Source organism: Eschrichtius robustus, chromosome 2 (assembly GCF_028021215.1).
Source record: "Eschrichtius robustus isolate mEscRob2 chromosome 2, mEscRob2.pri, whole genome shotgun sequence".
Taxonomy (NCBI): Eukaryota; Metazoa; Chordata; class Mammalia; order Artiodactyla; family Eschrichtiidae; genus Eschrichtius; species Eschrichtius robustus.
The window spans coordinates 177,698,474-177,713,354 of record NC_090825.1 but is presented as its reverse complement, the minus strand read 5'-3'; the positions used below and the strand labels follow the sequence as shown (position 1 = coordinate 177,713,354).

At 62.8% G+C, this 14,881-nt stretch overlaps 1 protein-coding gene across 1 annotated transcript in view; it reads left to right on the top strand.

Annotated features, from left to right (window-relative positions):
- The first annotated feature begins 2,981 nt into the window (after positions 1 to 2,981).
- Positions 2,982 to 14,881, top strand: part of REXO1 (RNA exonuclease 1 homolog) — a 20,836-nt gene continuing 8,936 nt past the window's right edge. The window contains exons 1-2 of the mRNA XM_068537339.1: positions 2,982 to 3,230; positions 12,974 to 14,715. Coding sequence (XP_068393440.1) covers positions 3,074 to 3,230; positions 12,974 to 14,715 — 1,899 coding nt within the window. The 5' untranslated portion in view covers positions 2,982 to 3,073. The remainder of the gene's footprint in view (positions 3,231 to 12,973; positions 14,716 to 14,881) is intronic.

The window sequence follows — 14,881 nt, the reverse complement described above, 5'->3', positions numbered from 1 at the left end:
TTTTTCCCATCGCTGGTCCGAGCCGGTGGGCCCTCTGAGTTCCTCTGTCCCCCTCGCCAATGGGGTCCCCAGCCTCCTCTTGGGGAAACTGAGGCAGTGGGCTAGTGAATCGGGGGACCTGGTGGCGGTCTTGGCAACGCCCCTCCAGCCCTAAGGCGCGGGGAGGGGGCTGCCCTCTGCGGCGCGTGCTGCAGTCCAGCGGCACCCACGCCTCGCACAGCTGCGCCCCCAGCCCGCCTTCCGGCTCCGTTACCCGGCAACCGAGGCGCGGTGACACGGCGCCCGGGGGCGTTCGCTGCCCGCCCCCTTCCGGAACCGAGGGTGGGGGGAGCCCGCGCTTCTCTAGACTCTAAAGGACTCCCGGGCTCGACAGGGCTCCTCCCCGGAGATTCCCCTCGACCCCTGCCCGGCTCCTGTGCCCGTCGTCTGGCCGCTCCTGTATCGTATGCCTGCTGTATGCCGGCTCCCAATTGAGAGGGCAAGGGGCCTCGGGAGCGTTGAGAAACTGGTGAGGCCTCTGAACCCCTTAGGAAAAGTGCATCCCAGGTTCCAGCGGTCTCCAGAGCCCGGAAGGCGTGTGGGACTGCGGTGCGGGGAGCGCGGACCCTCCCCACGGGTTTCCCTGCTTCCCGCCCCCGAGAAGGCGGCAGACCCGCCATCTGGTGGCCTCCCCTGGTACTGCACCACCGGCTCCGGCCCACCCCCTCCCCAGGGTCCTGTCCTTGGGGCCGCCAAGGTCGCCCCAACCTGGGCACGGGGCCCTCGCCTTTACTCGAGGGTGGCCTCCCTCTGGCACTCCCCTTGCTCCCTTTCTCCTGGAATCTGGCCCGAAAGCCCGCAGATCTCGCTCCCTGGACCCCTGTCCCCCTCTAGCTCTGGCAGGCTTCTCTGCTCCTTTGTGGCAGGGTTCCTGTAATGCTGGGTCCACGCGGGCAGCCCCCCACTTTAGTCTCTCTTGGTCGCACTCCCACATGCCCCGGAAACAGCTCGAAGATTCCCCCTCTGCCTCCTGGACGCTTCACTGGCAGGTGGCCTCGGGGACCCCTGGCCCTCCTCCCCAGGTGTGCTGAGGACACCCCCTGGTCCATGCCAGCTGGACCTCACCCTCAACTCCAGGCCCGGGATATTCTTACCCCTGCCCCCAGTCTGCTTTGGTCGGCTCCCCTTCATCACTGCAGCGTCATCTTTCCAGGTGTACAGGCCAAAATCTTTGGGGTCACCCTTGACTCCCCTCTTTGTCTCACCACCCACATCCAGTCCACCCGGAAATCTCCCTAGAGCTCTACCTTCAAAACATATCCAGAATCCACCCACTTCTCCCCCCTCCTCGGCCTCCACCTGGTCCCACCTCATCATGGCCCACCTGGACCAGCATGGCTTCCCCCGTGGTCCTTGACTCCCACCCTCGCTCCTGACAGTCTGTCCACCCTGTAGTGGCCACAGGGCACCAGTGAGCACCTGCACCAGGTCCAGTCCCTCCTCTGCCCATAAGCCTGCAAGGCTCCCACCTCCCTGGGGGTAAAAGCCCATGTTCTCCCCGTGGCCCACAGGGACCTGCACGACCTGCCCCATCCCCTCCCTGCCCTCCCCTCCTCCCTCTCTCCCCCTTGCTCACTCTGCTCCAGACACATGGACCTTCTAGCTGTTCCTCCAACATGCCAGGCCCGGCCCTGCCCCAGGGTCTTTGCACAGGCTATGCCCTCTTCCTGGAAAGCCCCTCCCCCAGATGCCTGCTTAGCTTCCTCATTCCCTTCCTTAGAACTGCTCAAATCCCACCTTTCCCGTAGGACTATGTGAACCACCCCTTGTCCCAGCCCCCTACCCTGTTCTACTTCCCCGCCATAGCACTTTTTACCTTGTGTCAAGATACTTACTGATTTCCTGTTGTCTGTCTATCTGCATCTAGAATGCTACAGCCACCAGGGTGGGGATCTTTGCTTTGTTCAGGAGCCCACCCTCCTGTTGGCAGTGGAGGAGAGGCATTGAGAGACCCCTGGGGTGAGGGGTCTCAAGCCCATATGTCTGCAGGGCCAGGTGGCTGAGGTAGGGAGAGAGGTGGGCTGGAAGAGGGGGGAGGTGACCTGTGCAGACTACCACCTGCTCACAGGAGGATCCTTGTAATTGCCAGCTGGTGGACAGGCTGGGAATTGTAGTTGTATGTGACATCTCCCTACATTTTAAAAATGGGCAACAGGCAAATTTACATCATTTGAAAAACTAGTACTGAAACAAAACTGGTACTCAGATACACATACACACATGTTCACAACAGCACAATTCACAATAGACAAAAGGCGGAAGCAATCCGAATGTCCATCGTCTGATGAATGGATAAAATACGATTTAGGGCAGGGCCTTGGTATACAGTAGGTGCTCAATATTTGATGGACAAATTAGTGAATTGGAACAGGTCTCCTCTGGTAGACCTGGGGATTAGACTGCTGACAAGAGTCAGGTGGGAGAAATGAAGCACTTATTGCCAGTCAACCAGGGCGGAGTTGAGTTTCAGAGCCTGAACTGGGTAACTCAGCTGAGGGTTCCCAGGTGCAGGTGAGATGCGCCCGCAGGACTCGAATCGACCCGCAGAGGGCGCTTTAGGGAGACAAGCTAATAAAACGCAAATTGAATGCAAATGAGCCACAGCCGGGCCGTGTGGGGCGTTTTTTTTTTTTGATCAGGCACGCCTTGGACAGCCCAGGTGCCGCAGGGGCCTGGGGCTGAAGATGGGGCGTCTGCCGCCACAGAGGCCCGGGCGGCGGCGGCGGCAAGACACCGGGAGGCCGCAGGCAGGGCAGCCCGCGCCCCCCATCACTCCCCCCGCAGCCACCTGTGCCAGGCCACGGGTCCGCGACACGCCTCGGTCCCGCGGGAGCAGGCGTTTCTGATCAGGCGCACTTCGGGCAGCCGCTCCCGGGGTCCCTTGCGGCGGCGTCCCGGGGACCTCCGGGGACCTCGGAGCAAGATGGCGGCGGCGGTGGGGTCCGTGAGGCGCGGGCGGCGGCGACCGCGGCGCCAGTGAGGGGGCCCGGGAGCCCGGGCGGCTCCGGGCCGGGGCCCCGCCGCGGGACGGACCATGCTACGCTCCACCGGCTTCTTCCGGACCATCGACTGCCCCTATTGGGCCGGGGCGCCTGGGGGACCCTGCCGGCGGCCCTACTGCCACTTCCGGCACCGCGGGGCCCGGGGCCCGGGCGCACCTGGCGAAGGCGGAGCGGCGCCCCCCGCAGCAGGTAATGTCTACGCGCCCGCCCCGGGCTGCGTTCCCTGGCGCGGGCCTGGACCCCAGCGCCCGGGCTTCCATGGTTTCCTGATCCCCGCTCAGCCCTCTCCCTGCATGGTCGCGGGCTTCGTCCCCCCAAGCCGGGACCACCCACCCCGGGGCCCAGTGCCAGTCGCGGGACCTCTGTGAGCCACCGTTTCCATAAGTGTAAAACGTAAACAGTGGGAGGACCTGCCCTCCTAGAGGTGTCGCGAGGGTGGAGCGCGCGGGGCTCGGGAAACGAGCGCGGCCGACACTGGTCTGCAGGCTCGGGACTCCTGCCCGAGGAACCGTTCCCGCCGCCTCCCCGGCCCGGGGTGTTGGTTGCAGCCGTTGTTTATTTCCGCGCTTCCTCCCCCGCCGCGCCTCTGCTCGTGGCCGCTCCTGTTTACTACAGCAGAGTCGAGAGGGTCTTGTTTAGCGGCCGCCGACTGTGTGTCGAGCCCTGTGTGTCACGCCAGGGTTAGGGAGTGAGTCAAACCCGGTTGACTGTGTGTGTGTTTTGGGGTCGGGGGCAGGCTTCCGAGAGAACGCTCAGAGACTGCGCATCCCATCAGCGTGGTGATTATCAATGTCATGGCAGAGTTCGGTGAGAGCTGTCATGGGGCAGGCAGTGCTTCTCGTAGGAAGTGTGGGCCTTGAGCCGAGACGTGAAGAACGGGGGCAAAAAGAGGGACATCACAAGGAAAGGCCCGCCGGGAGGATCGAGTGTGGTGTCATTCTTTCCGAGGGGAATTCAGGCTCCCGCTGTGGCCCCTGTCCTCTGGGACTGGCTCCCCCTTTCCATCAGGGCCTAGATTTCCCCCATAAGGCACTGGTCGTCATCTCAGAGCTTTCTTGAAGAGAGGAGCGTCATTGCTAGGATGAAACCATAGGGTTGTTTTCCCAGTTTGCCAGAAAAAAAAGAAAAAAGGTAGAATTTTTTCAAATTTCTACTGTAAATTTGCTCAGACCACTGGCTCCTGTGGCCCAGTGTTTGCAGCCGGGCAGATGCCAGCGTTCAAGGTCGGGCTCCACACCTGCGTTGGGCGCCGGCCTGGCTCTCAGGAACCTTCCCTCGAGGAGGGAAGACAGCCGTGCACACAGGTGCCTGAGCTTCAGGTCTGGGAGAGGGGAAGGGGGTGAGTGGGAGGCCTCTCGGTGGTCACCCCATCACAGTGCAGTTTCTCACTCCATCTGTTGAGTTATTGGCACGGTGTGTGGCGTTCTGTAAAGAGCCCCTAGTGTCTAGGCTCCTCACCGTCGGGACAGATCGGGCGGGCCGGCTCCCTCAGACCCCGGGACTGACTCTTCTGCAGGCCCACAGGTGGCCTTCCAGCCGTCTGCGCTCTGGGGCGCTGACTTCTCTTCCCGTGCATTCTTTGTGCCAAGTCAGTCTCTTGATTGCTTCCTACACCACAAATGGCCAATTTCCCAAAGGATCGTTTTTGAGAATCCATTCGGTGATGTAGCCCTGTCTGCTTCACTTTCCCGCAGGAAAAAGTGCAGCTGCCTACCCCTGACCCCAGTGTGTCTGCATTTTCCTTTTGCAGGTGAGAATAAGCAACCCTCTTCCCATCACGGAGGGCGGGGCCTGGGGGGTTGGCTCTGGTTACCTTCTGGTTGAGGGCTGCCTCGCCCTGCAGAGAGGCAGGGGCAGATCCCAGCTTGGCCTCTTTCTCGCTGCGGGGCCTCTCTGACACTCTCTTTCCTCCTCTGTGGTGCGCTCATGGGCCAGGGGGAGTGTGTGCCTAAACCTCCCCCACCCCTTCAGCTCCCTTTGCTCCAGATTTTGATAAACCCACTTCCCATAGGGCTTGGAGAGACTGCAAAAATCCAGGCTTTGGCTGGGTCCACTTTTGACCAGATAGGCACGGCCCAAGCACAGGTGCTTTGGCAAGGGTGGGCTGCGCAGGGATGCTGAGGTGCTGGGTGATGGCCACCTGCAGGCAGGATGTGGGGGTCCCTGTGTGGCCCAGCACCTCTGGCCTTGGGTTGATGGCCTCCTGAGGGCTGGGCGGGCATCCCGTTCTTCCCGGCCCTCAAATCTGCCCTCCAGTGCTCCAGGGTCCCCACCTTGGCACTCAGCTGGGGGATGCCCAGTTACCGCCACGCACCCTCAGGGGTGCTCTTTAATCAGTGGTAGGGACGATTGTCCCTATCTTACAGACAAGGAGACAGGCCCAGAGAGGGGAAGCCACGCACCTGTGTACACATGGCTGGTAAGTGGGTGACACGGGGTTGATCTGGACTGTCAGGCCCTTGCCCCTCACCACCGGCGGCCGATTCCTGCTGCCTGGCACCTGTGGGACCTGGGCACCTGGGTACCCATTACGTGTGGGCTCAGTGCTGTGCCCTGATGCTGGGAGGTAACAGTGAGATCTGGGAAAGGCGGTATAGCAGGGCCTGAGCACTGAAACCTTCCAAGGATGGGCCAGAAGGAGGCTGGAAGGCGGGGGTGGCCCCAGCTGGGTGGCAGTGGCAGCTCCCTGGGCAGCCCCCTCCCCTGGGTCTCAGATTTGGGCCTCGGCAGCGGCCCCTTGTGGTCTGGAATCCTGAGAGCAAGCCCTGCTTCTCCAGGGAAGGTAGCAGCCAGCAGTCAGGCAGGGAAGGGAGGGTGCAGCCAGAGAAACGAGTGCTTCCAGCAGAGGGTGGGTTTTGTTTGATTTTCTCCATGAGCTGACTTGGGACAGGAGGGGACAGCAGGCCCTGCAGTATCACTGCCCCGGGCCGCTGGCCACGCTGCCCCTTAGCTGCCTTCCCCGTGGGCTGGGTGCCGGCAGCTTTCCCACTGCTCTGATGACAGTGCTTTCCTCGGTTTGACACTTTCTCTTCCAGAGTGAACTGCCGTGTGCACTTCCCTCCCTCCCCTTCCTGGGAGAGAACTGATACTGAGAAAACCCAGCAGAGAGCAGTATCGCCTTTGTGTCTGGAGGCCCAGCCAGGGTACTTGAGGCCCCGGGAGGGATTTTCTTAGCTGGCTGTCAGGTGTGGTCTTTGGTCAGGCCAGCCAGGGCCTCTCACTTCGTCGGGGGGTCGGGGGGAGCTATGAAGAAGAGCAGAAACTGGGGACATATGGGGGGTTATCCTCTGGGGCCCGTCCTGGGCACTTTGGGGTGTGTAGCAGCCTCCCTGGCCACAGCCCCTCGATGCCAGCAGCCCCCCAGTCACGACATGCGCAGATGTCAGATGTCCCCAGACGTGGCCCAGTGTCCCCCGGGGGGGGGGGGGGCGGGATCACCCTGGGTGAGACTCCCTGGTGTTGTAGGCTGCTTCTTGCTGAGGCCACTTTTTTTTTTTTTTTTAAAGTCTCCTCCCTGCCCCTCCCAGGGAGCTGTGTGCCCAGGTGCAGCTCCAGCCCCAGGGAGCCCGGGCCACCAGGCTCAGAGGACAGAAGCTTGTGGCCTCCCAGAGGAGGGGCCTTCAGTGCCATCCTGTGGGTGGTTCTCTTGTTCTATTGTTCTTGACTTTTCTGTAAAGAGGGAGTGGAGGAGAGGTGCTGTTGGGTTTTCAGAGCAGAGTTCGTCTCTTACACCAGGATGAGAAGAATCTAGGTTCTGTTGGTGGTTCAGCCCCACCCAGATGCAGCCCTTGTCTTCGGGGGCAGTGTCCCAGCCAGCGGCAGCCTGGACATGTTGTCTCTCCATTCAGAGCACTTTTTTTTCTGGACTCGGAGAAACGTTCATTTTAAAACCACTGGAGAATGCCACAAAGTCAAAGGAAAGATGTTTCGTACGTGGTCCCAAGTCCTGCATCTGCCAGCTTGTTGTGCGTCCTCCCAGCCTCAGAAACAAAAGGCTCTGTGTCTCTTTCCTGTACTTGTGACCCTGTCTCACTGGTGAAGTTGCATTCTTTTGCCGAGGCTCCAGAGACCCCAGTGAGGTGAGAGGCCATCCCCAGGCCTGCGGCCCCTCTTCAAGCACTTGGGGAGCTTTAAAAACCTGCCTTCTTGCCCAGATCCAGGCTTGGGACATTTGAATAAGGGTACATCTGCCCCTAAAGCTGTTTTTGGTATTTTAGGATTTTTTGCTTAGTGTCAGTCAGTAAAGCAGTGTCTTTCACCGTGGACAACCCTGATCCCACGGGGGACACAGGGCGATAACAGGGACATCTGTGGTTGTCGTGACTTGGGGGTGCTCCTGGCAACGAGGGGGCGGGGGCCAGGGATGCCGCTCAGTGCCCTCTGGTGCCCAGGATGGCCCCCTTCCCCTACACACACAGACTTACCCAGCCCCAGACGTCAGCGGTGCCGAGTGCCATGGAGGAGCCTGAGCAGTATCCCAGCAGCTGGCCCTTTGCGTATTTGAGAATAGGACGGGAGAGCTGGCCACGCCTGCAGGGAGCGAAGAGCCCCGAGAATCATCACCGCCCCAGCTCCTCCGGCTCTGGAGGTGAGGCAGGGCGGCCCAGGCGCCCAGGTTGCGGTGGACAGGGACCGCACCCAGCTGGGAGAGCTCAGAGGACCACGTGGGTGCCCGAGTGTACCCCCCACCCCCAGAGCATCCTCCAGAGAAGACGTGCAGGCGCCACGGCTGGCTTTCAGCCCTGCAGGTGGAGTAGGGCCTCAGATGAAGGCCTTTTGGCTCCACCTTCCATTGTGCGAAGAGCCTGGCGTCAGTTACCTCTTCTGCAAAACGGGGTCACGACGCAGACCCTCTACACACAGCGCGCCTCTCTCGTCTCGCTCAGCTGTGCTGCGCAATGCTCCTGCTTTGCCGTCCTCCTCCACTCCCATTCTGCCCTCAGAATCCCCCGCACAGGATCATTTCCAGTGACGAGCGAGTGCTGGGTGCATAGGAATTTGGTTTATTATCATTTAAGCTGTCCAAGTGCGGAAGGTGGATTTCTGCTGGTCTGATCTGACTCAAAGCAAAACCTGGAACGCTAAAGAGGAAAAGCGCAGAAGGAGGGTCACGGGAGCTGGGAGGTGGTCAGGGCAGATCCAGCAGGAGCCCCACAGGGTCATCTCCTGGTCCCCTGTCCTCCTTGGTGGTGGCAGGTCCTCAGGCTCCTGCAGTAGCCAGTCTGCCCTTTGAAGAAGCAGGCACATGTGCCAGCGGTTTTAGGGTGCTGGGTCCGTGGCTTCCTCTGAGCACTGAGGCTTTCTGTGAAGGGCCATGCGGAGCACCCTGCCCCCGAGGGCTGTGCGGGTGGCAGGCAGTGTTGAAAGCCCAGGAACGTTTCTGGGGGAACTGCCCTCCTGCCTGCTGCTGTAGTTGCTGGGGGGAGCAGGACGGGTGGCTGACGGACCTGGGTGCTCTGGGGGCTGGGACTTGGCCATCTCACAAGCTGTGGCCTCAGCCTGGGCATGCACGCGGGCACGGCACAGCCTCTGTGTCGTCCGTAAAATCAGGAGCTGGCTCTGGGGCCCTCCAAGGGCTCTCTGGGTCTGTCTGAATTCAGTACTTATCTGGGGACCAGGCTGTGGGGACTCTGCAAGGGAAGGAGGAGTGTCCAGCAGCACAGATATAGGGCCAGAGTCCAGGAGAGCGAGCCGTTGGCACCTGAGGTTGCAGGGAGTCGGGCAAGTGTCCCCAAGCAAGCAGTTACCGAGCTGGGCTTTGAAGGATGAATAGAAGTTTGCCTAGTGGCTGGAAGTGGAATGTCCTCCCTTCTTTCGCTGCCTTTGAGGCTTCTGCCACCTGGGTAGCTTCCTGGGGCAGGGGTGGTCTAGTTGCTCTTCTTTGACGCATCCTTGTGTCCTGCTTACCTCTCGTGTGGCGGGACGGTGTCTGTCTTCTCCTGGTCCCCCTGCCCACCCCCTTGTGTTGTGATCGTCCCCTGTGTTGGAGGAGTCCCCGCTGATGTCTAATCAGGGCACAAGTGGGCGGGGGGTGGGACCACTGTGTGCTTATCGTCTTTGGAGGTGCAGGGGGGAGGAGGGGTGGGGTGATGGGGAGTCTTTCAGGACCCGGGAAGGATCGCGCGGCGCTGGGTCTTCTGGTCTGGGGGCGGGGAGCCAGGGTTTGGGGTTAGGTGGATCCCTCACCCGCTGCCCTAGACCCAGCCTCCTCTTTCCTCTGTGAGGGGGACTGATGCGGGCAGGGCGAATGTCGGGATTAAAGGGGAAGGCCTCGGAGCCGGCTGGGTGGGGGTCACGTGCCTCCCAGTGGGGTCTTCACGCTCCTATGTCTGCTCGTTTTCGCTTGTCGTTAATTTTACTTGCAGCTAGAGCTTGTGGGCCGTGCGTCTGCACAGTTATGGAATGGTGCGGAGTGTTTTCTGGAATGGAGGGGCGTGGTGGGAGCAGAGAGGAGCAGGGGGAAGGCTTGGAGGGGTTGGAGGTGGCCACCACCCCACGTTGTCCTTCGACCTGCCGTGGGCTCCGCGTGATCCGTTCCCTGAGCGCCGTGGCCCCGAGTGTTTGCTTTTCCCGGCGTGGAGGTGGGGCAGCTGGCCTGGGCCCTGACGTGCCGGATGCCTGCTCAGAGCTGGTGATCAGAGCCGGTCGGGACTGGGTCATTGGGAGAGCGTCCAGCAGCACCAGAGCTGGGAGGGGGAGCTGGCGCACACAGAACTGGGCACAGGGATGGCTGAAGAAGGCTCGGACCCATGAACTGGCCGGGAGCCTTCCCAAGGGGCGTCCTTCAAGCGGCAGCCCACCTGGGCAGACCCTTGGCCTTGTGGGTGTCCCTCGAGCGGCAGTAGCCGGCCCCTTCCTTGCCCTGGGCCGGGGGCAGGAACTTCTCCTGAGAGTGTAACCCCAGTAGCCAGGCCTTCAAGGTGCTTTTCCAGTCATCCTGAGGTTCGCCCCCTTTCGGAAAAACAGCCCAATTAATCTTGTTTACCAAAGGCATGCTTCCCTGGTGCAAGCCCTGAAGGAGCTCCCATTGGCTTCCAGCCAGGTTAACTCCCCAGTAACGGGGAGGCGCTTCTGAGGCGCTCCCACGGCCATTCCTGACCGTTCGAGGGTCACCTGTCGAGTCACTTGTAAAACATTTTCTCGGGGAGCTTCTCCAGTTCCTACCGGTCCCTGAGGCAGGGTAGGGTGGGGGGGCTAGGCAGCATCACAGAAATCTTCTCCATTCGCTCGCCTCCCCCCACGAGCCTCCAGTAGCCTTGGGGGGGGCTCAGGGCTGCTGCTCCAGGGGCCAAGCTCTGGGCCCCATGCACTAGCTTCTGAGCTACGGGGGGCTGCAGCCGAGCCCCTGGCGGCTGTGTCCTTGACGCGTCTAGACCTGTCTGGAGCTCCTCGGGCTGGTGATTTGGCCTTATGGTACCGTGGGGACACTGAGGCTCTGGAGGGGAGGGTGTTGACCTAGACCGGCTCACGTCCACCTCGGGCTGTTTCTTTTGCTTTTCGGTGTAGCCTGATGGGGTGTGAGCAGGCAGCCTCCCCTGGGACTGAAAACACCCCACGCTGACAGAGCTCCTGGATGCTCAGATCTGAGGGGCTGGGTCCCAGGTCACCTCCTTCCTCTCCTTGCTTCCAAAGCACAGACTTGTTTGTGGGGGGGTTCCTTTCAAAATACGAAGTGCAGGGCTTTGAACTCTGCCCTTACTTGGGAAGGGCTAGAGGCACTCCTGGGTGATGTGCACGCTGTCTGTGGCCCTTTGTGACCTGTTCCAGAGCAGGTCAGGGGTGGGGAAGGACCCCCATCCATTCGATCCCCACCCTGCCCTGCCCACCTCTCCTGGGGGAGGGGCATTCCCACCAGCTGGGCCCTTGCTCCTGTCCCCCACCTAGGGGAGCCGGCTTGGGTGGGAGCCATCTTGGCCTCAGGAGGGAGGTTGGGAGTGAGGTGGGTTGGGCTGGAGGCCCCCTGAGACCGGCAAGACCCGACCCACCCCTCACTTGACATGCCCTGTAAGTGCCCCCCGGCTTGCGTCCTGGGCCCTACGGCGTGTGGGGGCACTGGCTCTTCTGTTCATCCGGGCGGGTGGTGGGCTAGGGGTGGGTCTGCTTTAGTGCCTTCGGACCTGTTGAGGGTTAGGGTGGGCTGGGAAGAGGGCCCTGGATCTCGCTGTTGGGGCTTCTAGCCTTCCCTCTCGATGGTGCCTTCATCTTGAACCTTGTGTGGGGCAGAGGGCCCAGTGGCTGTGTGTCCTGACCTGTCCCCCACTCCGCCCTTCACCCTGGCATCCTCAGCTGGGAGGTGGGGGCATGAAGTGACTGCTCCCCGGCACCCCAGTCCCGCTGCCCCCTGCGGCCTCTACATCTTGGTTTTACCTCCCCATCTATAACCCGCAGCCTGGGCGTGTCCTCGGTGTTCTGAAGCACAGGTGTGCGCGCGTCCTTTCTCCTTTCTAAGCATCGTTTGAAAAATAGGTTCCAACGTACAAGCCAGACAACAGGCCTGCAATGGGCTCCGCCCCACGTTGGGCCCCCAGGCGGCCCAGGCCCAGCCACTGGCCCCGGCAGTGCCGGGTTCTCTGGTGCTTCCTCAGTCAGTGATGCGTGCGTTTCCTGGGGCTTCTGCAGCAAGACCCCACTCACCGGTGCCTTAAAACAACACAGGGTTTTTTTTCTCTGGTGGTTCTGGAGGTCAGAGGTCCAAAGTGGGTCTCCCTGGGCTACAGTCCAGGTGTGGGCACAGCTGGTCCTATCTGGAGGTTCTGGGAGAATTGGCTGTTACTCTGCTAACCAGAGGGCACCAAATCGATCCACTTTTTTGTCGGAGGTTTTACAAATTATGTCTGGCAGACGCTCTAACGATGAATCGTCTTTACGTTCTGGAATATTTGAACACGGTACGTTATTCCTTTCTCGGAACGTTGGGCTTTATTTGCTTACATCTTACTGAGAATTTCCGCACCTCTGTCCTAAGTGAGTCTCCCGTGAGCTTCGTGTCAACGTGGGTGGTATTGGGGTTGGACTGGTCTCGTGGAATACACCCTGGAGCCAGGTAGCCCGCCAGCCGCTCCGCCACCCCTGTTCAGATGGATACAAACCTAAGTGTCCTGTGCCCGCCTTGCCGTCCACCCCACTCTGTGCTTCCCCAACATTGCCCATTGCCGGAACGTCTTTCACGCCGTGGCGCTGTTCCCTGGACGTCATCGTGCTTCGCTTCCCCCGTGAGATGTGCCGTGCTGTCCTTCGTCCACCGCACCCGCTGCCCCTTCCCAGTGGACGCTTCGGGGCTTTCTGTGTCCTCACTGGTACACACGCAGCCGGCGGAGTTCTCTGTGGGCGAGAGCGCGTGTGGGGGACAGAGCCTTAAAGGCGCTGTTGCCAGGCAGGGCCGTGTGCACCCGCCTGCCCACCTGCTGCTGTGGGCGGGCTGTGTCGGCCCTGCCTCCTGCTCCCTCTCTCACCCCTGTTGCCCCCCAGTCAGGCGTCTGTTCACCCTGCACTTTCTGCCCCGGCTGGGTGTCCGGCCTCCCCGGCTGCAGGGAGCAGCGTGGTGTGGCTTCAGTGTGGGCTGGGCCCTGGGGGGAGCCACCCTCTCGCCCAGCTCCCCAGGCCTCACCATCATCCCCTGTCCCAGGCGGTGAAGTCCCCGGGCTCTTGTGGCCTCCTCTGGGGCCTGGGCTCTGTGCCCTCACCCCACGTGGCAGCCTCTTCGGGGCAGGACCTGCAGGGAGGGGCCCTCTGGAAACCCTGACTTGCTGCTGGAGCCTTGGCGGGGGTCGGCCGGAGGCCTGGCCCCCGGTGGGTTCTGGAGGCTGGTACTCTGCTCTTCCTTGCTGGCCCCTGGGGTCGCGGCCCGGGACGAGGCAGTGACCGGTCCCCGGCTCGTCGGGCCTGCTGCGGTAGCCGCCTGCTCAATGCTGTTTTCTCCCTCTCCGTTTCAGGGCTCGGTTACGACCCGTACAACCCCGAGCTGCCCAAGCCCCCCGCCCAGAGGGAGAATGGAGCCCTGGGCAGAGGTGCCGAGCCCCGCTCAGACATCCTGGAGCTGGAGCTGGTCAACCAGGCCATCGAGGCCGTGCGCTCTGAGGTGGAGCTGGAGCAGAGGCGCTACCGGGAGCTCCTGGAGACGGCCCGGGAGCACGGCTCGGCCGAGGCCCCCGCCCTGGCGCCCCACGGCCCCACTGCCGGCCTGGATGGGGACGCCTTCCCTCTATCCTTCGAATACAACCCCGGCGGCCGGGGCCTGTTAAGCCCCGATGCCAGCTACCAGCCCACGCCTCTGGCCAGCCCCACCGAGCCTGGCACCAAGTACTCGCTGGCCTCTCTGGACCGGGGTCAGGGCCATGGTGGAGGGGCTGGCGGCACCCTGGAGTACGTCCCCAAGGCCGTGGGCCAGCCCCGGCGGTATGGCCGCCCCGTCTCCAGCGGCAAGTACGTGGTGGACAACTCCAAGCCATCTACAGACCTGGAGTACGACCCCCTGTCCAACTTCTCCGCCCGCCTGCTCAGCAGGGCCAGCAGCAAGGACGACAGGGCCCCCAAGCGGCCCCGGGGCTCCCGCGGCAGTGAGCCCTACACACCTGCACCCAAGAAGCCCTGTGACCCCTTCGGCGGCTGCGACGCCAGGTTCTCAGACTCGGACGATGACACTGCTGCCGCTCCGGGCGACAGGCCCGCCACCGCCAGCCCACCGAGAGCCCGAGCGGGCCCTGAGAGCAAGGCCCCGGGGAAGCCGGGCTCCAGGGAGGGCCCAGAGCCCGAGGAGGGCAGCCTTCGGGAGACCAAGGAGATGGCCGTGCAGTACGACGTGGGGGACCTCGGTCAGCCTGCCAAGGGCCCAGGCGGGCTGCCTCCTGCCAAGCCCAGCTCCCCGGGCAGGGCCTCGCAGGAGCGCAGCAGCCCCAAGGAGGGGAGACCCAAGAAGAAGAAAAGCGGGGGACCGCCGGCCGCCGGCCGCAAGGATGGTGTCGGGAAGACAGGCAGGGGTCAGGGTGGAGAGCATGGGAGGCCAGCCGAGAAGCCCTGTGTGGACAGGAGGGGCCCGCAGGCCGGCAGCCCCCGGCACAGGGCAGAGCGGCCCCAAGGGACCAAGAAGAAGCCATCTTCAGCCACTCCGGTGGCCAGCTCAGGGAAAGGCCGGCCCGAGTGGCCGGGCCCGCGGCCCAGCCCCGCACAGGGGGCTGCCCACCAGCTGCCAGACAGGACGGGCAGGAAGACCCCGTCAGGGAAGCTGGCAGAGCGGAAGGCCCGCTCGCTGGATGAGGGTGCCCCCCGGGGCGCCCCCAAGCTGCCGAGGCGGGCCCTGAGCCACGCTGAGCTCTTCGGGGATGAGAGCGAGGACGAGGACCCGGGGCCCGAGGCGCCCGCCCCGCGGCCGCCCGCCCTCCCCAGCCTCAGCTCCAGCTCCGATTCGGACTCAGACTCCAGCCTGGGCCTCTCCAGCGCGCAGGGGCCGCCCAAACGCCTCAAGGCCTCCCTGCCCACCTCGGCCTGCCGGTCCTCCCCTCCCCCGCCCTCCTCCTCCTCCTCCTCCTCCTCCTCCTCGGGGGCGGGCTCCGACGTGGACTACTCGGCCCTGGAGAAGGAGGTCGACTTTGACTCCGACCCCATGGAGGAGTGCCTGCGCATTTTCAACGAGTCCACCGCTGTCAAGACGGAGGACAAGGGCCGCCTGGCCCGGCAGGTGAGGGCGGGCTGGGCTCGGGCGGCCGGGCTCCTCCCCGGCTTCCCCAGTGACTGGAGTCCCAGCGCCCGGTGGAGACGGCTCGCTCAGCGTCGGCCTCTCAACTCGTTCAGAATTCAGGACCCCTCGCTGGCTGCCTGCTGCCCCCCTGCACCCCGTCCAGAAA